Source organism: Somniosus microcephalus, unplaced genomic scaffold (genome assembly GCF_052327205.1).
Source record: "Somniosus microcephalus isolate GS21.2 unplaced genomic scaffold, FLI_Smic_1.0 unresolved_chr1, whole genome shotgun sequence".
NCBI classification, from domain to species: Eukaryota; Metazoa; Chordata; class Chondrichthyes; order Squaliformes; family Somniosidae; genus Somniosus; species Somniosus microcephalus.
Window position 1 is genome coordinate 126,156,381 of NW_028225179.1, and position 26,671 is coordinate 126,183,051.

The following is a 26,671-nucleotide window of genomic DNA, read 5'->3' on the forward strand; positions in this document are numbered from 1 at the left end:
ACAAATCTGTTAGTTTTTTGAGGTTGTAACTAGCAGAATTGAGCCTAACATCAGTGGTAGGGAAGTTATTGGAAAAAATTCTGAGGGACAGAATTAGTCTCCACTTGGAGAGGCAAGGCTTAATCAAGGATAGTCAGCATGGCTTTGTCAGGGGGAGATTATGTCTAACCAATTTGATTGAATTTTTTGAGGGGGTGACTAGGTGTGTGGATGAGGGTAGTGCAGTTGATGTAGTCTACATGGACTTCAGTAAGGCCTTTGACAAAGTCCCACATGGGAGACTGGTCAAGAAGGTAAGAGCCCATGGGATCCAGGGCAATTTGGCACATTGGATCCAAAATTGGCTTAGTGGCAGGAGGCAGAGGGTGATGGTCGAAGGTTGTTTTTGTGACTGGAAGCCTGTGTCCAGTGGTGTACCGCAGGGATCGGTGCTGGGTCCTTTGCTGTTTGTAGTGTACATTAATGATTTAGATATGAATGTAGGAGGTATGATCAGTAAGTTCGCAGATGACATGAATATTGGTGGAGTGGTAAATAGCGAGGAGGGAAGCCTCAGGCTACAGGACGATATAGATGGGTTGGTTATGTAAGGGGTGGTGTGTGGGTCAGCTTCACCTCTGACTTATGAGCGGTCCGAATTGCGCCCACTCCCTTGGTTCTAGACCTGGACTTATTTGGGGGGTTGTAATGAAATTGCCGCAGACAACTGAGTTGGTGAAAAGAACTTGGATTTTATTTGAGGCAAGAACATATACACAACACAATAAATCTTATCACTTTAAAAGGGGGAACACTTCAGAATATACGAGGGAGAATGTCAATAGACAAAAAAACCTTACCCTCCCAATCCCACTACACTAACTAGGTTGAATTCCAGAGGACCAGGAAATGCTCACCAAACGCAGGAATAGTTTGTAGAGTGGGAAAAACTTGCAGATTTTCGGTTTCTTGAGTTGGTTTCTTGTTGGTCGCAGTGGCCCAGTATTACCTGGTTGTTGGTAATATTGTTGGTGGTTTGTTTCGTGGGGCCCTTGGTTGCTGCGATTCCTTCCGTTCTCCTTCTGTTGTCCCGAGGCTGATGTCTTTCGAATGAGCTGTGCCTTTTTCTGTGTCTGTCCGAACTGTACTGCTGACTTCAATTCACTGACTGAACTGTACTGATCGAACCCATCGAACTAACTGATTTCTTGTGGAGACAGGTCTTTAGTTTATACTAATTCAGGCCTGCTTATCTACCTGCCAAATCAGTCTCGGTTCATTGTTAAATTTTGGGCGGGCTCGTTAACATTGATCTGTTCAAATTGTTTAATTGGTTTCGGGATGGCCCCATCGATTGTTTAACCTCTTGTTTAATTGTCAGTTTTGTCCTTAGTCCTTGAGTTTCCTGTGGGGCCTTGAGTTTCTTTGTTGGCTGGCTAAACGATTTGGTTTATGCATGACTCGGATGGGTTCTGTGAGGCTGTTCTTCCGTGGGTCTATTGTCAGCGTGTAAATGTCTTGATAGGGGCTGAGTGACGTTTACAGTTTCACAGAAATCACAGAAATCACAGAAACCCCACAGTGCAGATAGAGGTCATTTCGGCCCATCGAGCCTGCACCGACACATATCCCACCCGATCCCCGTAACCCCTACACCAACACATATCCCACCCTATCCCCGTAACCCACGTATTTAATCCCCCTAACACTAAGGGTCAATTTATCATGGCCAATCAACCTAACCCACACATCTTTGGACTGTGGGAGGAAACCGGAGCACCCGGAGGAAACCCATGCAAACACGGAGAATGTGCAAACTCCACACAGACAGTCACCCGAGGCCGGATTCGAACCCGGGTTCCTGGCGCTGTGAGGCAACAGTGCTAACCACTATGCCACCGTGCTACCCCAGACAGTTTAATTACCTCGAATACTCAAACTGGCTACTGCATAAGTAGATCCCAAATTCTTTGTTGCAGCCTTTTTCCCAAACATGCCTGAACATGTCCTTTTAAAATAGCCAAAAATCCTGGGGTTTTGATTTTTAAGCCCCTTTGGCCCAATATTATTTCAAACAGTCCAATATCTCCTTTTTTCTTACTTTGGGGGAATTTGTATAATTTTGCGAGCCTTACAGTTAGATGGGCAGAACAGTGGTAAATGGAATTTAACCCTGAAAAGTGTGAGGTGATGCATTTTGGGAGGACTAACAAGGCAAGGGAATACACAATGAATGGTAGGACCCTAGGAAGGATAGAGGATCAGAGGGACCTTGGTGTGCATGTACATAGATCCCTGAAGGCAGCAGGACAAGTAGATAAGGTGGTTAAAAAGGCATATGGGATTCATTAGCCAAGACATAGAATATAAGAGCAGGGAGATGGAGCTGTACAAAGCGCTAGTTAGGCCGCAGCTGGAATACTGTGTGCAGTTCTGGTCGCCACACTATATGAAGGATGTGATTGCATTGGAGAGGGTGCCGAGGAGATTCACCAGGGTGTTACCTGGGCTGGAGCGCTTCAGCTATGAAGAGAGACTGGACAGGCTGGGATTGTTTTCCTTACAGCAGAGAAGGCAGAGGGGGGACCTGATTGAGGGGTACAAAATTATGAGGGGCATAGATAAGGTAGATAGAAAGGAACTTTTCCCCTTAGTAGAGGGGTCAATAACCAGGGGGCACAGTTTCAAGGTAAGGGGCAGGAGGTTTAGAGGGGATTTGAGGAAAAACTTTTTCACCCAGAGGGTGGTTGGAATCTGGAACTCACTGCCTGAAAGGGTGGTAGAGGCAGGAACCCTCACAACATTCAAGAAGCATTTGGATGAGCACTTGAAACGCCATAGCATACAAGGCTACGGACCAAGTGCTGGAAAATGGGATTAGAATAGACGGGGCTTGATGGCTGGCGCGAACACAATGGGCCGAAGGGCCTCTTTCTGTGCTCTATGACTGCGAATAGATAAAGGGGAACCAGTGGATGTGGTGTATTTGGATTTTCAGAAGACATTCGATAAGGAGCCACACAGGAGGTTATTAAACAAAATTAGGGCTCATGGGATTGGGGGTAATATACTAGCATGGATTGAGGATTGGTTAACGGACAGAAAACGGAGTAGTAATAAATAGCTCATTTTTGGGTTGGCAGGCTGTAAGCAGTGGGGTACCACAAGGATCAGTGCTTGGGTCTCAGCCATTCACAATCTACATCATGATTTGGATGAGGGAACCAAATGTAATATATCCAAGTTTGCTGATGATACAAAGCTGGGTGGGAATGTAAGTTGTGAGGAGGATGCAAAGAGGCTTCAAGGGGATATAGTCAGGCTAAGTGAGTGGGCAAGAACATCGCAAATGGAATATAATGTGGAGAAAAAGAAAGACTTGCATTTATTTAGCGCCTTTCACGACCACCAGACATCTCCAAGAGCTTTACAGTCAATGAAGTAATTTTTGAAGTGTTGTAATGTGGGAAATGCGGCAGCCAATTTGCGCACAGCAAGCTTCCACAAACAACAGTGTGAGAATGACTGGATAATCTGTTTTTGTTGTGTTGATTGAGGGATAAATATTGGCTGGCCAGGACAGCAGGGATAACTCCCCTGCTCTTCTGCGAAATAGTGCCATGGGATCTTTTATGTCCACCTGAGGAGAGCAGACGGGGCCTCAGTTTAACATCTTGTATGAAAGACGGCACCTCTGACAGTGCAGCACTCCCTCAGCATTGCACTGGAGTGTCAGCCTAAATTGATGTGCTCAAGTCCCTAGCGTGGGACTTGGACCCACAACCTTCTGACTCCGAGGCATGTGTGCTACCTACTGAGCCACAGCTGACCCCATAATGTGAAGTTATCCACTTCGGTAGGAAAAATAAAAAAAGCAGAGTGTTTTTAAAATGGTAAGAGATTGGAAAATGTTGGTGTTCAGAGGGCCTGGGTGTCCTTGTACACAAATCACTGAAAGTTAACATGCAGGTACAGCAAGCAATTAAGAAAGCAAATGGTATGTTGGCCTTTATTGCAAGAGGATTTGAGTATAAGAGTAAAGATGTCTTGCTGCAATTATATAGGGCCCTGGTGAGACCACACCTGGAGTATTGTGTACAGTGGTTTTAACTAGGTGGGGGAAACTTAAAAGTACTGTGTTAAATTTAAAGCTTAACTAGTTAAACTAATTATTCAATGATTATTTATAGTTATATTAAAGACTTTAACTAATTCAATAAATAAAATAACTAATTCAATAAATAAAATAAGGCTAGACTAAGATATGGCAGGGCAGATTGTGTCTGGACTGCAGTATGTGGGAGTTTATGGACAGCGAGACTGTCCCGAGTGAACATGTCTGCAGGAGATGTCTCCATCTCGAGTCTCTCTGGCTCAGAGTCATTGAGTTGGAGTGTGAGTTGGAGACACTCCGACACATAAGGGAAGGTGAGAAATTTCTGGACAGTTTTATCCAGAATACAGTCACACCCCAGAGAAAAGCACAGGTTCAGGAAGGGGAAGTGTGTAACTGTTAGGGAGCTGGGTAGCGGGGATTTAGGAGAGGTTGAGAAGGAGGTCCCGCAGACACTGGTCCTGTCCAACAGGTACAAAGTACTCGCTACCAGGGAGAACAGCCACAATGCACACCAATGCACTGTGGTTCAGAAGGCTGTCTAAGACCGGGGGGGGTGGGGGGGAGGAGGGCAGAGCAGAATAGAAATGTGGTAGTGATAGGGAACTCTATAATTAGGCGGTTAGATGGCGCCCTCTGTAGCCAAGAGCGACAATCCCAAAGGGTGTGTTGCCTACCCGGTGCCAGGGTAAGAGCTATCTCACGGTGGCTGGAGAGGAACTTGGAAAGGGAGGAGGTAAATCCAGTTATCGTGGTCCATGTTGGAACAAATGACATAGGTAGGAACAAGGAGGAGGTCCTGCTGTATCAGGAGTTAGGCTCTAAATTTAAAAAACAGGACCTCCAGGGTAATAATTTCTGGATTATTGCCAGAGCCACGTGCAAATTGGCACAGAAGCAGACAGATCAGGAGAATTAACACGTGGCTAAAGGGCTGGTGTGGGAAAGAAGGGTTCCTTTTCATGGGACACTGGCACCAGTTCTGGGACAGGAAGGAGCTGTACTGATGGGATGGGCTCCACCTGAACCGTGATGGGACCAGTGTCCTAGCAGAAAGGGTAAATAGGGAGATGGCAAAGGCTTTAAACAATTAAGATGAGGGGAGGGATCTACAAGAAACGTAACCAACCTAATTATAAACAAAACGGGAAAAGATTGCATAGGAAAGAATAAAGTAAGGGAGGACATTGATGGCAAGGGAATAAATAGTTATAGAACAGGAGTCTAAAAAGATGGTTAAACATAAAGTGAGAGAAAATCCTATTAAAAATGAGTTAAACTGTAAAGCAATGCATACAGTGTCCGTAATAAATCAGGGGAGCCGGAGACAATCACGCAATGCGAGGCACCACACATAGTGGGGATTACTGAGCCATGGCTACAGAAAAATCAGGACTGGGAATTAAACATTGCAGGGTAAAAGATAGAGAAAAAGGGGAGGTGGAGTAGCTATACTTATTTGGGATATCATAATGGCAGTAGAAAAAAGTGACGTAGCTATCAGCAAGATAAAAATAGAATCCATATATAGAGATAGGGATAAAGATAAAGGATCAATCCCACTAATAGGTGTAGTCCGCAGACCAACTAATAGAGGAAGGGAGGTGGAGAAATTCGGGAAATGAGTAAAAAACATTATCATGGGGGATTTCAACTACCCCGATATTAATTGGACAGAAGAGGTAGGTAAAGGGGATAAGGGAATGGAGTTCCTACAATGTGTACAGGACTCCTTTCTAACCCAATATGTATTTGGATCTAATAATGGGGAATGAACCAGAGCAGATAAGAGAAGTAAAAGTAGGAGAACATCTAGGCAATAGTGACCATAATATAATACACTTTAAGATGATAATTGAGAAGGCCATAAGTATAACGATAACCAGGGTAATAGATTGGAGAAAAGCTGATTTTGAGGGGCTAAGGATAGAACTTGGGAAAATAAAATGGGCAACAATATTGGCAAACAACGATGTAAAACAACAATGGGAAACATTTAAAACAGTGTTCAACAGAGCGCAGGAAAAATATATTCTGCTAAAAGGAAAGATCAAGCTAAACACTAATGAGACTCCCATGTATGAATAAAACCATAAGGGAACAATTGAGGGTAAGGAAGGAGGCATAGATTAAGTACATAGACAACAGAAGAGAATATGAAGAGATTAGGAGAGAAGTCAAAAAAACAATTCGAAGGCAAAAAGGAACTATGAAATTAAATTATCAAGGAACATAAAACAAAATAGTAACATTATTTTATAGGCGCAGCAATTTATAAAAAAAAAGGAAGGTTGGGATAGAAATAGGGCCATTAAGGGATAGACAGGATAATACCAGAGGTAACGATAGAGAGATGTCAGAAATATTAAATAATTATTTTGCTTCAGTATTTACCAGGGAGATAGAACAGGTGGACATGACATTGGATGATGAGATTAGTAATGAGATAAGTGCATTTAAAATAAAGAGGGGATACAATAAATAAACTCCTCAAACTCAGAGGATAAAACCCCTGGTCCGGATGGATTGCATCCATGCATTTTAAAAGAATCTAGAGATAGAAGAGGCATCACTACACATATTTAATAAATCATTAGAAAAGGGTATCGTGTCAGAGGACTGGCGGATAGCTAGTGTAATATAATATATATATTTGAGAAGGTGATAGAACATGTCCAGGAAATTATAGACCAGTCAGCTTGACATCGGTGGTAGAAAAAATAATGGAATCCCTACTAAAGAAGAAAATAGAAGAACATCTAGAAACCAAAAACATAGTAATGAATAGTCAGCATGTGAAAGTTTTGCTTGACCAGCCTCATTGTCTACTTTCTCTGTTACCTCTTCAAAAAATTCAATGGTAATGTAGTAGGTGTAATTTATCTAGATTTTCAAAAGGCCCTTGATAAGGTACCCCATAATAGACTGATGAACAAGGTCAGAGAATGCGGAGCCAGGGGACAAGTAGCAGAATGGATTGCTGGCTGGCTTCAAGTCAGAAAGCAGAGAGTGGGAGTAAAGGGTAGCTATTCACAGTGGCAGAAGGTGGGTCGTGGTGTTCCACAAGGATCAGTGCTGGGACCACTGCTGTTCACAATTTATATTACCAATTTAGATTTTGGAATTAAAAACACAATTTCTAAATTTGTGGATGACCCCAAATTGGGGGGATAGTCAATACTGAGGAGGACTGCAACAAATTACAGGAGGACATTAATAAACTTGCAGAGTGGGCATATAATTGGCAAATGAAGTTCAACACACACAAATGTGAGGTATTACATTTTGGTAGGAAGAACAGGGAGGTCACTTATCACCTTGAAGGGGGCGAGCCGAGGTGGGGTAGAGGAACAAAGGGATCTGAGTACAAATACACAAATCACTAAAAGTTGCGACACAGGTTAGCAAGGCCTTAAAAAAAAAAAAAAAAAAAAAAAAAAAAAAAAAAAGCAAACCGAGTACTAGGGTTTATTTCTAGAGGCCCAACCAGTCCCCATCCACCACCACACTCCTCCGCCTGGCTGAACTTGTTCTCACATTGAACAACTTCTCCTTTGACTCCACTCACTTCCTCCAAATCAAAGGTGTTGCTATGGGAACCCACATGGGTCCTAGCTATGCCTGCCTTTTCGTGGGATATGTGGAACACTCTTTGTTCCAGTCCTACTCGGGTCCCCTCCCTCACCTCTTTTTTTCGGTACATTGATGACTATCGGTGCCATTTCCTGCTCTCACCCTGAACTAGATAATTTAATTCACTTTGCTTTCAATTTCCACCCTTCCCTCACCTTCACATGGTCCATCTCCAACTCTTCCCTTCCCTTCCTCGACTTCTCCATCTCCATTTCTGGGGATAGGTTATTGACAAATATTCACTACAAACCCACTGACTCCCACAGCTACCTGGACTACACTTCCTCCCACCCCGCCTCCTGTAAGGACTCTATTCCATTCTCCCAGTTTCTCCATCTCCGCCACATCTGCTCTGACAATGCCACCTTCCATACTAGTACTTCCGACATGTCTTCCTTTTTCCTCAACCGAGGATTCCCCTCTACAGTGGTTGACACGGCCCTTGACAGTGGTTGACACGGCCCTTGACCGTGTCCGTTCTATCTCCCGCACTTCAGCCCTCACCCCTGCCCCTCCCTCCCGGAACCACGATAGAGTTCCCCTTGTCCTCACCTTTCACCCCACCAGCCTCCACATTCAACGGATCATCCTCCGCCATTTCCGTCACCTCCAGTGTGATCCCACTGCCAAACGCATCTTCCCATCGCCTCCCCTTTCAGCATTCCGTAGGGACCGCTCCCTCCGCGACACCCGAGTCGACGACTCTATCACCCCCAACACCCCTTCCCCTTCGCCCGCCACCTTCCCATGCAAGCGCAGGAGATGCAACATCTGCCCTTATACCTCCCCCCTTCCCACTGTCCAGGGTAGGGTTGCAAAATTCTGGGAATTTTTAAAAGAGGAAACTTTCCATGGGAATTTTTGGGAATTTATGGGAATTTTGAGTTTTTTTGCACACTGATGGTTTTTGTCTCTGACCCTTATTATCTTTGTCGTCAAAATAGACATACTGTTCCATACAAATAAAAACAGGCTTTCAAAACTTTATTTAGGTTATAATTTTGAACTTTATTGAACCCCCACAAAAAAGACCCATCTAAAATAAAATAAAAAAAGCGTCAGCTTATTTAGCCTGTAATTTGTCCTTATTTTGTCCCTTTTGAGTCTTCTACTCATGAGTCTTCTACTCCTCATTGCTCCTCCTGATTCTCTGACTCTGGCTCTGACGTGTCCATTTCCTCCTCTGTCAGTGTCTAGCTGTGTGGCGGACACTTCTGTATCTGGCTCAATAAGTTGTAGGTTCGCCCGGATAGCCACCAGTTTCTCCACTCTTGTTAGTCAGCCTGTTGCGCACCTCGTTTCTTTGAGCTTTCCTTGGACTCTGTTATACTCAGCCTCCAGCAAATAAGTAGACAAAGCATGTCTGGTGGGAGGACAGTATGCAGGGCGAATAACATTGAAAAATCTCTTCCAGTACACATTTGGCTGTGAGCATGAGGGGTGAGCCTGTTGCATATACAGCTCGAGCAAGGCACTCATCTGCATTCTTCTGGCTATGGTTATCCATTGTATCAAAGAACCTTCCAAGTGGGCCAGGAGTTGCTGATGATAAGGAGCCTGATGCTGAATGAGAACCATCATCTTCTTGAATGGAAGCAGAGGAACTCTGGGCTGACTGCTGTGAGCTTTGAGTGAAGTTGTTGCATTTGGATAAATGCTGCTGCATCTTTGTGGCATTCTTTACATATGGCTTTCTACAGTGTTTGCACATGTACACAGTCTTTCCATCTTTAATGCCTGGGGTAAAATGCTTCCACACATCCGACGGTAAACGTGGCATTGTTCTATGCAGAGAAATAAAGGGCATTCATCTGTGTCGAACTGCGGTCGATCAGCACGATTGCAACAGGGTGAGTACATTTTTGCTGATGCTCCATGTGATGGAAGCATGACCTGTACACACATGACGCTACATCACCAATAGTGTATTATTTTGTATATTTTAAATTGAAGGACAACAGAGTTCAACAAGTAACTGGTTTATTTGGTATAAAGTCTGATTTACTTACTGCATCATCACAACATCAGCAGAAAACAAAATGACTTCCCTCAGGACCCCTAACCTGGATCTTAAAAGAACTATAGCAGTCTTACAGATGCCTGCAGGCAAATCACAATTCGATATGCAAATATTACAAATAGAGGGAGCTAATCGCTCATCCACTCATCCAACCAATCAGGACACATTTGTTCACAGTCACACACAAAACTTGTAATTATTAAAACAAGCCAAGTAAGAAGATAAACATATATTGATTAAGAAATTCCTCAATAATTAAGATTCCATCTCTGTTAGTAATTTTAAGAGAGGACCTGTGGGGGAAAAAAAGAAAGAAATACAAAAAAAACAATATTATGCTAGCATGTGCTTTTTTGGGCAAAATTCCCAAGCTAAACTTCCCGTGGAAAATTTCCAGAAATTTACTGGAAACTTTCCACCCCTTTGCAACCCTAGTCCAGGGCCCCAAACACCCCTTCCAGGTGAAACAGCGATTTACTTGTACTACTTGTAATCTAGTATACTCTATTCGCTGCTCACGATGCGGTCTCCTCTACATTGGGGAGACCAAACGCAGATTGGGTGACTGCTTTGCGGAACACCTCCGCTCAGTCTGTAAGGGTGACCCCGAGCTTCCAGTTGCCTGTCACTATAATTCACCGCTCCATTCCCACTCAGACCTTACCGTCCTCGGAAGCTCAGCATAAGATCGAGGAACAGCACCTCATCTTTCGATTAGGCACTTTACAGCCCTCTGGACTCAACATAGAGTTCAACAATTTCGGATCATAACCTCGGCCCCTATCTCATATATTTTTATCCACACTCTGTCCTTTTTTTAGACCACACTTGGAGTACTGCGTACAGTTCTGGTCACCATATTATTAAAAGGATATAGAGGCACTGGAGAGGGTGCAGAGAAGATTTACAAGGATGATACCAGAAATGCGAGGGTATACATATCGCGAAAGGATGAACAGGCTGGATCTCTTTTTTTTCCTCTTGAAAAAGAAAGCTGAGGGGTGACCTAACAGAGGTCTTTAAAATTATGAAAGGTTTTGATAGAGTGGATACAGAGAGAATGTTTCCACTTATGGGGAAGAGCATAACTAGAGCCCATCAATATAAGATAGTCACCAAGAAATCCAATAGGGAATTCAGAAGAAACTTCTTTACCCAGAGAGTGGTGAGAATGTGGAACTCCCAACCACAGGGAGTGGTTGAAGCGAATAGTATCGATGATGCATTTAAGGGGAGGCTAGACAATCGTATGAGGGAAAAGGGAATAGAGGGTTATGCTAATAGATTTAGATGAGGAAAGACGGGAGGAGGCTCGTGTGGAGCATAAACGCCGGCATGGACTGGTTGGGCCGAATGGCCTGTTTCTGTGCCGTATATCCAATGTTTTGGTCTCCCTACCTAAGGAAGGATATACTTGCCATAGAGGGAGTGCAACGAAGGTTCACCAGACTGGTTCCTGGAATGGGGGGATTGTCCTATGAGGAGAGATTGAGTAGACTAGGCCTATATTCTCTAGAGTTTAGAAGAATGAGAGGTGATCTCATTGAAACATACAAAATTCTTACAGGGCTTGACAGGGTAGATGCAGGGAGGATGTTTCCCCCTGGCTGGGGAGTCTAGAACCAGGGGTCACAGTCTCAGAATAAGGAGTCGGCCATTTAGGACTGAGATGAGGAGACATTTCTTGAGGTGGTAAATCTTTGGAATTCTCTACCCCAGAGGGCTGTGGAGGCTCAGTCATTGAGTATATTCAAGACAGAGACCGATAGATCTTTGGATATTAAGGGAATCGAGGGATATAGGGATAGTGCAGGAAAGTGGCGATGAGGTAGAAGATCAGCCTTGCTCTTATTGAATGGTGGAGCAGGCTTGAGGGGTCAAATGGCCTACTCGGGCTCCTATTTCTTATGTTCTTAAAACTCTATGAAAATCTCTTTTCTTTCTCCAATGGAACAAGTCCCAGTCTCCCACGTCTGCCCTTGTACAATAGTTTCATTGCTTTATTTATCCTTGGGATATGGGCCTCACTGGCAAGGCCAGCATTTATTGCCCACCCCTAGTTGACCTGGCTGAATGTCTTGCTGGCCACTTCAGAGGACAGCTGAGTCAGCCGTAATAGTGTGGGACTGGATTCATGTATAGGCCAGGCTGGTTTCCTTCCCTGAAGGACATTAGTGAATATGCTGCCATGGTGGGATTTAAACACTTAGCCTCTGGGCTACTAGTCAGTAACATAACCACTACACTAATGTACCCAGTTGTTGCTAGTGTCATCCTTCTGCATCTAGACAGTCCACGCTCCATGGCTTTAATGTCCTTTCTGTAATGGAGTGCCCAAGACTGCACCCAGTGCTCTATAGTCTAGTCATTGCCTTGTACTAGCTTACCATAACCTCTTTGCTCTTCTATTCTGTGCCTTTATGTGACACAAAACACTCTTGGCCTTTTTTAATGGCTTTATCTACCTGCATTTGCAGGTTCTCTGTTCAGTGACACCTTTGTCTTTGCATCGAGTGTCAAGGAGGGTCTTGAAGGAGAGGGAGATGGAGCAGCAGAAGGATTCAGGAAGGAAATTCCAGAGCGTGGGAATATAGGTGGCTGGGGGCATAGGTGGCCAATGGTGGGCGAGGGTGGGGTGGAATGCATGAGGCCAGAGTCAGAGGAATGGAGAGTTTGGAGGGGGTGAGGGAAGGATTTTTGATCTGGAGATGGTTAAAGATAGAGGGGCAAGGCCATGATGGGATTAACACATGAGGATGAGCATATCAATTTAAGGCATTGAGAGACAGGAGCCAATGCAGGTCAGTGAGTACAGGGGTGAAGGGTGACTGGGACTTGGTACGGGATAGGATATGGGCAGCAGTGTTTTAGATGAGCTGCAATAAGGAGGCTGGGTAGCCAGCAGGGAGAGTATTGGAATAATAGAGTCTGGCGGTGAGAAAGGTAATGGATGAAAGTTTCAGCAGAAGTAGGGTCAGAGGTAGGCGATGTTAGAGGTAGACAGTGTTTGTGATAAGATTAGGGATTAGGAGAGTGTCAGATGATCAGCTCAGGGTCAAAGTATTAGGAGGTACATGTGAAGGACAGGGCTGTGTTTATTTGCACCACAAGTGGTTGGACCAGATTTCTGATTGGTCCCCTTGGAGGACCAGGCACACCCAACAGTTTGTGTGGAATGTGTAATTTGATCCTGCCTGTTGGAGAGTAATTCAAAGGCTCTGCAATGTGTAATTTGATCCAGCCATTGTCACAGGCAGGCTGCTCCAGTGCAGCCATGACAGTGGCATATCTACCTGTTAATGTGCTCACCTAGAAAAGTAAGATAACTCTCACACGGCCACGTACGGCCTGCCCTGTCGACCTCCTCCCAATCATCAGTTGAGTGATATAACATAAAATGCTCAGCCAGTCAGGCAGCATCTGTGGGAGAGAAACCGAGTTAACATTTCAGGTCGATGACCTTTCATCAGAACGTGAAACGTTAATTCGGCTTCTTTTTCTGTAAATGCTGCATGATTTGCTGATTGAAATCCACAGCATTGACTATTTTACATAATTTTGAGCTGCAAGGTTGGTTTAATGAGGCGCATTTCGTTCAACGAGAACAGGTAAGGGTGACGTCATTACAAGTGACAGCATTAGCAGATCCGTAGATTTTTAGCATGTGCTGAGAATGACATCATCGAGTGGCCTGGCTCATGTGCAGGATGACATCACAGGTCAACCGAAAACCGGAAGTACCCACACTATCGCTAATCACTCCATCAAACTATATCCTCTGGGTGAGAGCTGCAGTGACTGATGGGGCATTGTGTGGGGGTCACGGATTGTTAACAGGTTTACTGGATACGGAATGAATGGCAACAGTGTCATGACTACCAGATTACGTCCAGTCCAATGATGTCACTTGCCGCATACCTGTCGGGCTTTCCGAGAAATTAATTCCCTGCCTTTCATGGTCAAGAGCGTGATCCAGGCCATAGGGGAGAAGAGGGAGAACGTGGTGAGGATGTAAAGAGGGTGTGGGTGAGGTTGGAAGACAGTGACCCAGGTCTAACAGGGTAGAACATGATCCGTCTTCCCATCTGGATCATGTTCTCGCTCTCACCCCTCCTTTAGACCTGGATCACATTCTTTCCCTTCCCCACTGTTCTCTCCGTGCGTCCCCCCTTCAAGCTCCTGACCTCCTCTCCTCTCTCCTCTCTTTTATTCCCCCCGCCCCCGGGCCGATCTCCTCTCCACAGGGAGGAAACGTGGTTGATGCCGCAGCTCTGTCGCTAGGCACATGTCCTCCGGCTGCAATGTCCGGGGCGGGGTGGTGTTTAGGCTCCGCCCCCATACAGTGCGCATGCGCAGAACGACTCAAATTTGTTCATACAAATAATCACTCCGGAAGGACGGGGCTCTTGTTCGTTAACTGCACTAATGCAGTGTGCAGCAATGATTTTGTCTTCATGCTCAGACCTGTTTAACTGTTAATGCATTGTCTCCCACAGAACCACTGTCTGAACCTCTGATCAATGCTACCTATGTGGATACCACCATCGAACTGATCTGTCGAGTGTCTGTGGGGAAAGCGAGTTCCATTCTGTGGAGAAAAGATGATGAAGTGATAACGAATGGCCAACATTATCAGTTAGTGCAAAACAACAGCAAGTTGATTATTTCTGAAGTCAAAACTTCAGTCTGTGGGAATTACACTTGCACCGTGGAAAACCCTGTTAGCAAGAAGAACAATTCATATTCTCTTTCTATTTACAGTAAGTCAAGCCAGCCACTGAATTCCATTTATTAGTTAGAATTAATATTCCACCGACATCCCTTGCACTCAGCCTCACCTAAGGATGTTACTGTGGGGATAACATTGTGTATCGTTATTCTCCACTTTTTTTTTATATGGATTGTCCCACAAATGGCCCAGAAATATCCATGGTAGGAAAAAGGAGTAGGATGGAAAATCACAGACTGGTAGTGTGCAATTTCCCGATTATACGCTCTCGACATTTACCAGGACCAAGCGGAAAATCACCCTTTAAGTTAGCAGTGTGACTCGGAGTGCCGACATAGTGGTTAGCACTGTTGCCTCACAGCGCCAGGGACCCGGATTCGAATCTGGCCTCAGGTGACTGTCTGTGTGGAGTTTGCACATTCTCCCCGTGTTTGCGTGGGTTTTCTCCGGGTGCTCCGGTTTCCTCCCACAGTCCAAAGATGTGCGGGTTAGGTTGATTGGCTATGATAAAAATTGACCTTTAGTGTTAGGGGGATTAAATACATGGGGTTACAGGGATAGGGTGGGGTAGGGGTTACGGGGATCGGGTGGGATATGTGTCAGTGCAGGCTCGATGGGCCGAAATGGCCTCTATCTGCACTGTGGGGTTTCTGTGATTCTGTGATTTCTGTGAGGATGCCCGATGTGGGAAATGGCAGATTATTACACTGGTGTCCTATGATGCACTCTTCTGATCGTGGAGTTGGGTATATTGTTGGGACAGAGTGGAGGCACTTTACATTGTGTCTAAGTGTATGGGTAGCTAGCCTGCAAAGTGGGGGCAAGAAAGTGGGAATTTCTAACGCACAAGACCTTGATAACTACACTTAAAAGGGGAAAATGTCCCTGTTCACATTTTGTAACCTGGTTTGGAAAGTAGTGTAAGTTTAAAATAATGTTTCTATTTCAGGTCTTGTACCTGCGCATCATTGCACAGCGGCATTTTCCATTGTCGCACTGATTGCCCCTGTTGCCGCACTGATTGCCCCTGTTGCTGCACCCTGGGTTGATAAAATGCCATGCTTGACTGAGCACATCAAAATAACAAGTAAGAGAAATTTGTTCTTTGCACAATCTGGTGTTGAAAGTTTAAAACTGTCAATTTAATAATAGACCCTGTGAAACATTTAAATGTGATGCCTGTGTCATCTTGAATTCTGGACCTCAATATTTCAAAATTATTAATTTGATGTGTGAATATTGTCTGCTCAAGTTATTTTAATAAATGTTCTTCTTGTTCCAGGTCGTGTGTTTGTTTGGATCATGCTACAAACCTTGCAGTTTACCCCAATGCTTTCGTTTATCATTCTTCTTGTTGCATACATGTGTTGGATATTGGCTGAAGGTACTGTATGTTCTCCTATTAGTAATTGCATTTCAGCAATACTTCTTGACCTACTGTACTATATTCCAGTGTAGTGACTAAGAACTCCTGAGGTGGTGAGTACTAATCTCACTGTGGCAAACTGGATTTGAATTTAATATATTTGCCAATTTGTGGGCTGTCACCAAAAATTGACTCTGAAAGCTGTCATTTTCAGTAAAAACCCAACTGGCTCTCTTGGGAGTTTCCTTGGAGTTGCTCCCACTTCGCCGTCATAACATCATCGTTCTTCTGGCGAAATTACGGCAGTGGAGCGGGAGTAGCACTGAAGAAATTCCTGCCCTAAAGATCCTTCACTCACGTGACAAGTCGCATGCTATAAGTGCGCTAAAAAACCCTTTTGTTTTAAAACTTAGTATTTAGACATCACTCATTCCCAAATCCTTTCTGTGGGGCTGGGGGGAGGGGGGAGGGAATCCAAAATTCTGAAATGTCTGCCTTGTGTCTCGATGACCAGAACAGGACACAGTACTCCAGTTGTGGGCTGACCATAGTATGAGTCAATCAAACATTATAATGAGGAAAGTATCTCCTCTTCTGGCTTCCAGCAGGAAGCCTTGCTTGATGCGAGCATTTATTGGACAATTGGCGCTACAGTGTTGTAGCCCTACCTTCATCACTTGCTCATATCAAGCACGGCTCCCAGTGGGAGTGCTGGACTACTAAACCTGTCGTGAAAATTCATCACTGGAAGCCTGGTCAGCAACAAGGTCCGAGCATGTGGAGTCAGGGGTCAAGTGGCAGAATGGATAGCAAGCTGGCTGCAGAACAGAAAGAAGAGAGATGGGGTTAAGGGCAGCTACATAGACTGGCAAAAGGTGGGAAGTGGTGTTCCACAAGGATTAGTGCTGGGACCACGGTTGTTCACCATTTACGTAAATGATTTGGACTCTGGAATCTAAAGTAACATTTCAAAATTTGCAGACAACACCAAACCGGGGAGTATAGTTAATACAGAAGAAGACTGTGACAAAACACAAGAGGACATTAATAAACGTGCAGAATGGGCGTGTAATTGGTAAATGAATTTCAGTATGAGGTGTTATATTTTCATAGGAAGAATAAGGAGGCCACATGTTGCTTGGAAAATAAGTCTAAAATAGGGTAGAAGAGCAAAGTGATCTCGGGGCAGATACACAAATCACTAAAAGTAGCAACGCCGGTTAATAAGGCCATAAAAGCAGCAAATGAAGCACGGGATCAAATTGTAAACCAGTTATGTTAAACACATATCGAACCTTGGTTCGACCACACTTCGAGTGCTGTGCACAGTTTTAGTTTCCATATTACAAAAAAGTTAGAGGCACTAGAGAAGGTGCAAAAAAAGATTTACAAGGATGATACCAGAACTGAGAGGATATACTTTTCAGGAAAGGCTGAACAGGCTGGGGCTCTTTCTCTAGAAAAGAGAAGACTGAGGGGTGATATAATAGAGGTCTTTAAAATTATGAATTTTATGCTCAGTAATGGGGCCATAAATGCTGCCATCAATAGTCACTCGAATGCTGCAGGTTCTTGTTGAAGAGGGAAAGATTATTTTCTCTGGTCAGGGAGTCGGTGACGAAAAGTCATAAATTTAAACTTGCCTCTGAGTGAGGACCGAGGTTAGCAAGAATTCCTTTATTTGAGGGCTGTTGGAGCATGGAATGCTCTGTTATAGGGAGCGGTTGAGGCAGAGACCATTGCATCTTTTAAGGGAAAATTGGGGAGTGAGTGGGGCAGTGAGATTTAGTTGTGGATCACTGGAGCAACAAGCTGGCACAGACCTAATGGACCAAATGGCTGCTTCCTGTGCTGTAAACATCCTGGCCTAGAAATTGAGTTTGTGCTGCGCCAGGGCTTTAGTGCCGGAAGTTAGCGCCGCGCTAAGTCCCTTTGCGCGCGCCAAAAATTCAGTAGCGCCACGCCCAAATGGCTGCCGGCGCTACTGAAGGGTTTTAGCACCTGAAAACTGGCGCAACGCGCCGCATTGCGGCGCTATTCCGGCGCTGCGCTGCCCGCTGCGGTGCGGCAGGCTCGGGAAGTGCAGGCCTCCTCCTTCCGTTAAGGAGGAGCTGCCTGCACCCGGCCGCGGCCCGCGCAAATCTCTTCAAAAATGAGCCCGGCACCTCGGACAAGTGCCGGGCTTGCATCTGTTCCGGGGGGGGGTGGGAGAAGTCCGGGGAGGGAGCTGCGGGCAGGCGGCCAGCGGGAAAGCGGCCGGCCGCCGCGCCTCCTTAAAGCGCTGGCGCAGACTCCGGCAACACTCGTTTGCCGGAGTCTTAGTTGCGGCTGCCACTGGCGAGGCGGCCGCAACTGAATTTCGGCTTGGGGCCGGGTTACCACGGCAACCGGGACGCTGCGCACACCGATGACGTCATCGGTGCCGGCGCAGCGCTACCGGTCTACCGCCGTGGAAGGGCCCCAGGCAATTTAGGAACCGGCGCCAATTGCAGCACTAGGCCCTCTAGCGCCGCAAAATCGGTGCTAAGGGCACTGAATTTCTAGGCCCCTGAGTCTATAAGTAAGGAATTTCCTTAAGTTGTATCGAGATTTTATTTGTATTTATTCTCTAACCTGTGAATGTGTGTAATATTATTCACCTTTTGTTCCTTTAATAGGGTTTTCTGGAATCACAGTGTCTATGTGGGTGCTTTTCTGTCTCCATCTAATATTAACCGTATTATTGGCTTGTAATATGATGGCCCGTGACAGGAAAAGTTTAAATAAGATCTTGACGACCAAACGTAAGCTTGAACATGAGTTATTTTTTATATCGCTCTTATCAAAGTCATTCATGATTTTAAAACCCTCGCCTCTTAGCATTCTCTGCTCCATTAAAGAGTCCCATTAACCTCATCCTGCTAATCTACACTCTACGCTCTCTCTGGCTTTTGCCCTGCCATTGCTATGCAATTGGCCATTAAACCTCCTGAAACAAGCGTGCAGCATGTAAATGGGTGTTAAAGCCTTTTTATGGACTCATTGCTGAGCAAATTATTTTCTTTATCCCATTACTGAGGGAGTGTGTATATTTGTCCTTTATTTTTCTCATGAACGTGCTGTTCTTCCCCGACCTAATCTACCATCCACCTATTTTCAAGGTGCCATTATACTGCTGCTTCTTTGAGAGATATGAGGCAGGAGAACCCAGTTATACTGCCATTCAGTTTGCACGCTGCAGTTAAGATGCAGGATCAGCAGGTTGGGGATATAAATCTACCAGAGTCAGAGCTTCACTGAGCAGTTTGGGAAGCCTTTAAGGCAGTAGTCAGGTCAGCCTGTTGCTCCCGTCTCCGAGGGGCAGGCTGCTGCTCTCCGATTTCACTGCTTATGCTGGGTGGATATTGCTACCGGCTTGTAAGTCTGTCCCCAGTATAGTAATGGACCCCAAACCCCACCCTCCCTGGAATTGGAGACTGGTCAGGGAGAGTCCAAAGCGACAGGTAGAGTTTCTACACTGATAGCTTCGGATAATTAACTATCGCTGGAAGAGGCGCAATGGGCCGAATGGCCTCCATCTGTGCTGTAATTGTCGTGAAACAAATAATGACTGAGATAAACGAACTGCCAGAAAGCGAAATAAATTCAGAGGGGGTGAGTCTAAGGTTCAGAAAGTTTGATATGGAATGAACTTGGAGGAAGAGCCCACTTTTGATTTTGCTACCTGACCGACCAGGAACAAACTGGGAGCAAGGACTGAGAGAAATAACAAAGATTTTTGAAGTTCATTTCTAATTTTGTAATTTGAGTGGAATATACTAATGGTCTGGAGCAATGTTTGGGGTGTATTAGTGATTGTCTTCTATCCCTGTAGAATTAGACTGATGATGCTGTGCACTGCACGTTGTATGAACAAACTTGTATTTATATAGCACCTTCCACAACTCCAGGCAGTTCACCGCCAATGGAGTCCTTTTTGAATTGTAGTCACTGTTGTAATGTGGGAAACACAGCAGCTAAATTGGGCACAGTAAGGTCCCACAAACCTCAATGACATAAATGACCAGGTAATTTTTTTTGCAATGCTGTTTGAGGGATAAATGTTGGCCAGGACACCAGGAAAACTGACCTGCTCTTCTTAAAATAGTACCATGGGATCTTTATACATCCACCAGAGTGGGAGAAATAGACCTCGGTTTAACGTCTCGTCCAAAAGATTTTAATCGCTCTACCATTTGCCATCTCCTTCTCATCCTCGTCCTGACCTAGGGACCACAAGCTCACAATAAAAAGGTAATGGGGCAAATGTTCCTGTTCCTGCTTCTGGGATCACCTGCGCAGCAAATACAGGAGAATCGGGCGGAGAGTCGCAGACTCTCTAAGGGAGGCCACCTGATTTTCAGTCTGTTAATTTAACTGGATGGAGAATGGAATGGGCTCTGTTAGGGGCGTGTGCTCCTCCCTGTTCGATTTTTCTGTATTTGCTGCACCCAGATGATCCAATAATCCCAAGCGCAGGAACAGGAAAATCTTCCCTGTACATTTTGATCAGTCGCATTCCCCAGAGGCACAGCTGGAGGCAGACAGGTCAGGATTTGTGTGTGAGAGTGTGACCTGTGCTCTCTCTGATACTTTCTGTTTTTGTTCTCAGCATGCTGTCTAATGCTGTGTGCTGCAAATCCATTGGGTGGAATCATTGTGCTACTTGCATCAGCTAACCTGATTGCGGAAGTAAAGAAACAAGCTGGTGAGTGTTCAATGATAAAGTTGTAGCCAACAAATCAATTCTGAAAGTAGTATCCCATGAGGAATACTGTGATTAGAAGAGCTAATTGTAGTCATTGGCCCGGAATTTGCGGTCAGTGGCGAAGCGAAGGTGTTCACCGCTGGCCCCGAAGTACACTTCGCACAAGGATCTTGCGAGCTCTGGGTCGAGAACTTCGCTTAAATTCAAATCAATGGAGGTTAGTGAGGATCCCCTTGTGTGAGCTGCTGTGGTGTCAACAAGCTGTCTCAGCGACCAATCAAAACGCTGAATTCTCAGACAGCAAACTAGGAAGTGAGTAAGCTCTTAAAATTCTAACTTTTAAATATGTTCGCGAGAACAAAACAAAGATTGGGGTTCTCTCATTGGGGGGTGGGGGTGGGGGGGTTTGAAAAGACAAACCTGAAATAAAGATGAACAAACTTTAAAAAAAAAAGATTTAAAGTTTCTTACTTTTAATTTTTATTAAAATGGATAAATTTCACACTGCACAAAATTAAAATGAGTTTTCCAGGCCCTTAACATTTGTTAACCAGTCAGTACGCTGTTATAACCCCAGTTACACCTAATCCCTTTGGGCCTAACTTTTAGTGGGGAATTTAACAGCGTTCTTACTGTGGAAGAGCCAAAGTTTTCGTCAGTTTCCCTGATTTGAGTGATTACACAGATTGCTGGCTCTGTGTGGAGGCGGTGCACAGTGCAGAAATAGTAGCATGGTGGTTATGTTTCAAATCCCACCATATCAGCTGGAGAATTTACATTCAGTTAATTAAGTAAACCTGGCATAAAAAGCTAGTATCAGTAATGGTGACCATGAAACAATCAGATTGTCATAAAAACCCATCTGTTTCACTTAATGTCCTTTAGGGAAGGAAATCTGCCGTCCTTATCTGGTCTGGCTGATATGTGACTCCAGACCCACAGCAATGTGGTTGATTCTTAACTACCCTCTGAAATGGCCTAGCAAGCCGCTCAGTTGTAACAAACTGCTACGAAAAACAATAGTGGTGGTCAGTAGACGGACCACCCGGCATCGACACAGGCACCGGCTTCAGACACGACAACGGCATACTAACATTTGGGGAATTGTGCCAAAATTAGGAGAGCTGTCCCACAGATGAGTCATACTCGCAGAATCATACCTTTCAGCCAATGTCCCAGTCTCCTCCATCACCATCCCTGGGTATGTCCTGTCCCACCGGCAGGACAGACCCATCAGAGCTGGTGGCACAGTGGTATACAGTTGGGAGGGAGTGGCCCTGGGAGTTCTCAACATTGACCCCGGACCCCATGAAGTCTCATTGCTTCAGGACAAGCATGGGCAAGGAAACCTCCTGCTGATTACCACCTACCGCCCTCCCTCAGCTGATGAATCAGGACTCCTCCATCTTGAACGTCACTTGGAAGAAGCATTGAGGGTAGCAAAGGCACAGAATGTACTCTGGGTAGGGGACTTCAATGTCCATCACCAAGAGTGACTCGGTAACACCACTACTGACCGAGCTGGCCATGTCCTGAAGGACACAGCACCACTACTGACTGAGCTGGCTGAGTCCTCAAGGGCATAGCTGCCAAACATCTGCGGCAGGTGGTGAGAGAACTAGCGCGAGGAAAAAACCTACTTGACCTCGTCCTCACCGATCTACCTGCCGCAGATACATCTGTCCATGACCATGGCCTCTAGCCATTGTGGAGATGAAGTCCTCTCTTCACACTGAGGACACCCTCCATCGTGTTGTGTGGCACTACCACCGTGCTAAATGAGAGAGATTCAGAACAGATCTAGCAGCTCAAAACTGGGCATCCATGAGGCACTGTGGGCCATCAGCAGCAGCAGAATTGTATTCTACCTCAATCTGTAACCTCATGGCCCGGCATATCCCTCACTCTACCACTACCATCAAGCCAGGGGACCAACCCTGGTTCAATGAGGTGTGCAGAAGAGCATGCCAGGAGCAGCACCAGGCATACCTAAATGTGGTGCCAACCTGGGGAAGCTACAACACAGGACTACATACATGCTAAAAAGGAAAAGCAGCATGCTATGGACAGAGCTAAGCGATCCCACAATCAACGGATCATGAGTGGTGGCGGACAATTAAAAAACTAACGGGAGGAGGAGGTTCCATGAATATCCCCATCCTCAATGATGGTGGAGTCCAGCACGTGAGTGCAAAAGACAAGACTGAAGCGTTTGCAAAAATCTACATCCAGAATTGCAAAGGGATGATCCATATCAGCTTCCTCCTGAGGTCCCCAACATCACAGAAGCCAGTATTCAGCCAATTCAATTCACTCCACATGATATCAAGAAATGGCTGAGCACACTGAATACAGCAAAGAATACACCCCGACAACATCCCAGTTGTCGTGCTAAAGACTTGTGCTCCAGAACTAGCCACGCCTCTAGCCAAGCTGTTCCAGTATAGCTACAACACTGGCATCTACCCGACAATGTGGAAAACTGCCCAGGTATATCCTGTCCACAAAAAGCAGGACAAATCCATTCCGGCCAATTACCGGCCCCATCAATCTACTCTCAATTATCAGCAAAGTGATGGAAGGTGTCGTCGACAGTGCTATCAGGTGACACTTACTTACCAGTAACCTGCTCACCGATGTTCAGTTTGGGTTGCAGCCTTGGTCCAAACATGAACAAAAGAGCTGAATTCCAGAGGTGAGAATGACGGCCCTTGACGTCAAGGCAGCATTTGACCGAGTGTGTCATCAAGGAGCTCTAGTAAAATTGAAGTCAATGGGAATCGGGCTTGAGTCATACCTGGCACAAAGGAAGAATGGCTGTGGTTGTTGGTCAATTATCTTAGCCCCAGGACATCGCTGCAGGAGTTCCTCAGGGCAGTGACCTAGGCCCAACCATCTTCAGCTGCGTCATCAATGACCTTCCCTCCATCATAAGGTCAGAAATGAGGATGTTCGCTGATGACTGCAGAGTGTTCAGTTCCATTCGCAACTCCTCATAATGAAGCAGTCCATGCCCGCATGCAGCAAGACCTGGATGACATTCAGGCTTGGGCTGATAAGTGGCAAGTAACATTCGCGCCAGGCAATGACTATCTCCAACAAGCAAGAGTCTAACTACATTCAATTGCATCACCATCGCCGAATCCCCCACCATCAACATCCTGGGGGTCACCATTGACCAGAAACTTAACTGTACCAGCCATATAAATACTGTGGCAACAAGAGTGGGTCAGAGGCTGGGTATTTTGCAACAAGTGTCTCGCCTCCTGACTCCCCAAAGCCTTTCCACTATCTGCAAGGCACAAGTCAGGAGTGTGATGGAATACGCACCACTTGCCTGGATGAGTGCAGCTCCAACAACACTCCAGAAACTCGTCCTTCACTACCTCCACCACCGGTGTACTGTGGCTGCAGTGTGTACCATCTACAAGATGCACTGCAGCAACTCACCAAGGCTTTTTCAGCAGCACCTCCCAAACCCGCGACCTCTACCACCTAGAAGGACAAGGGCAGCAGGTGCATGGGAACAACATCACCTGCAAGTTCCCCTCCAAGTTGCACACCATCCTGACTTGGAAATATATATGCCGTTCCTTCATTGTCGCTAGATCAATCCAAATCTAACCCCACTGCCCTGCTCTCTCCTCATATCCATCTCTCTCTGTGCTTCAAATATTGATCCAATTTTCCCTTGAGGCACAGTGATCCCTGTCTCAAGACTCTTGTCCCCACTCCCTGTGACTGGAGACATTCTGACTGATATTTTCTGTTCCTGGGGAGTTTCTCTGTACATTCCAAACGCCTTTGTTACTTTATACTTTTTTTTTGAATTGCAACACAGAAATCTGAATGTGAGATGAAGTGCAATGGACATGAAATGTCTACTGAACGTGATGGCTGGAATTTTCAGCTTTAATGCTCCTTACTGTCCTGGGTACGGACCGTGGGATATTCCGCACTACCAACCAAGATTTTCAGATCATTAAAATCATGGTCCGGAGATGCACAACTTCCTGATACATGCTCCCAGTGTGCCAGGAGTGCTGAAGCAGAGTATCCTGGCATTTTTTATAATAATAAATGAGATGTACATCGTACCAAATGTGCTGCAGCTAATAATACAAGCTGAAAATTGGGAGCCAAGGATTTTTAGTATAACTGTGAGGCCTCAAATGAAGTTATTTTTTCTAATGACCTGTGTTGTAGACAAGTCAAAGAATATGTATTGCATGTATTGTATCCAAAATAAATCCGTCTTCCAGCTAATCTGTGATTAGAACTGCAGTTCAGATATTGACATGATGATCTCTATTGGCAGGTAAAGGATGTGAACCAGCAGCCAATCTACAATCAACTATAATTCTTGCTGTGGTGGTGACGTTAGTTATTCTTGTTATAAGCTGTGTGCTTCACCTCGCGTGTAAGTAATGATGGTACAAGTTGTTTCTAAACTGTTGTAATGGACACAATGCTGTGAGCAGGAACGGTGACTGGGATTTTCCACTTCAGTCACTCCTGACGGATTGCATATTGTAAAATTCCATACCTCCGGCCCATTACTTTTCACCCAACTGATGAAAAACAATTATGAGCTGGGAGTGTGGAATTTACTGATGTTGCCGAGTTTGTGCCAGGAGCACTGAATTGGACAATCCTGGCCAAGATTCCTCATGTTGCATTTGCTAGAGATGTTTTGTTAACCGCACTCTATATTCTCTCGAGTTCAGTGCTACTGGTCTCCTGTGTAAACAGACTCCACATCCCTTATGATCAGGAATTTACCTTTACTGCACAATTATAATGGTCCCACCCTTGTCTCAAACTGATGAAAATAACCGTTTTAACAACTAACTCATCTCCTTTTGGAGAGGACTCATCAGAACGTGTTGACACAATTTGTTCTGGTGGCTCCACGCTGGACCCTTTGGAACTTAATCCTTAGAAACCTGAATCTGACTCTCTCATCCAAAGAAATATCTAAAACTAAACATCCTTTCTAGGCGAATTGTCAAAAATCCTGAAATATGGCATTAGGGGAAACTTTTAAATGTATGTTAACGGCCCAGAAATTCGGGTCGGGGGCTTCCCGTGGGTGCAAGCCCCCGACCTGCAATTACCTAGCGCGCCGGCCATTGAGCTGTGGGCCCGCGTGGGATTCCGATCCTGGGCCTCCTCCAACTGCCGGCACGCAGTGCTTGCGTATCCTTATTTTAGGCCACTAATATTCCTGATTTATGGAGGAAAAAGAAATGATAGAACTTTTAACTGGAAGAGGGATCTAAAATTTGTCATTCATCAATATGTACATTTTTTTTTCTTAAATGTGTCTTGACTCCATTGAGCAGCATCCCAGAATTACTTGGGACAAGGGTGAGGTGGTAAATGGCCATTATACTCCCTAAGATAAGAATTGTTGCACTTTCTTTGCCATCATCTCTTGGGAAGCAACTATAATTGATGCTCACCGGGTTCCTCTGTGAATCGAATTGTGGAGGTTTGTTTGTTTTCTGGATGTGGGTGTTGTTGGCAAGGCCACATTTTTTAGCCCATTCCTAGTTGCTCTAAGAAGGTAACTGGCCTCCTCCTTGACCCACTGCAGTCCTTACGGTGATGGTGTTAGGTATGGAATTCCAGGACACAGCTGTAACAATGAAGGAATGTCCAAATCAGAATGGCGTTTGACTTGGAGGCGATGGTCCTTCCACTACATTGCTGCTCTTGTCATTTTCGATGGTGGCGCTTGCAGGAGAGAGTTGCTGCCATGTACTGTGGTTGCAGTATGACAGTACACTGGTGATGGAGGGGTTGGAGATTAAGCCCAGTGACCGGGGCGTAGATTAAAGGAACTGCCCTGTTGTGGATGATGTTGAACTTCTTTAGTGTAGTGGCTGGATCCATTCAGGCAACTGGAGTATTCCATCAGACTCCTGATTTGAGTCTTGTAGATGGTGGAGAGGCTTTGAGGGGCCAGGAGATGAGCCATTTGTCACAGAGTACCCAGCCTCTTCCCTGCTGTAGTAGCCATGATGTTGGTCCAGTTGACCAGTGCTGACCTCCAAGATGTTGATGCTGGGGGACTCTGCGATGATGGTGCTGCTGGGAGG

The 26,671-nt window shown here is 45.3% G+C and overlaps 1 protein-coding gene across 1 annotated transcript in view; it reads left to right on the forward strand.

The window, feature by feature from the left end:
- The window catches only part of LOC147095819 (uncharacterized), a 48,605-nt gene that overhangs the window by 17,587 nt on the left and 4,347 nt on the right, over positions 1-26,671 (forward strand). Inside the window, exons 3-8 of the mRNA XM_085974825.1 lie at positions 14,243-14,506; positions 15,425-15,562; positions 15,758-15,859; positions 18,499-18,624; positions 20,472-20,567; positions 24,886-24,987. Of these exons, the coding sequence (XP_085830951.1) occupies positions 14,243-14,506; positions 15,425-15,562; positions 15,758-15,859; positions 18,499-18,624; positions 20,472-20,567; positions 24,886-24,987 (828 nt within the window). The remainder of the gene's footprint in view (positions 1-14,242; positions 14,507-15,424; positions 15,563-15,757; positions 15,860-18,498; positions 18,625-20,471; positions 20,568-24,885; positions 24,988-26,671) is intronic.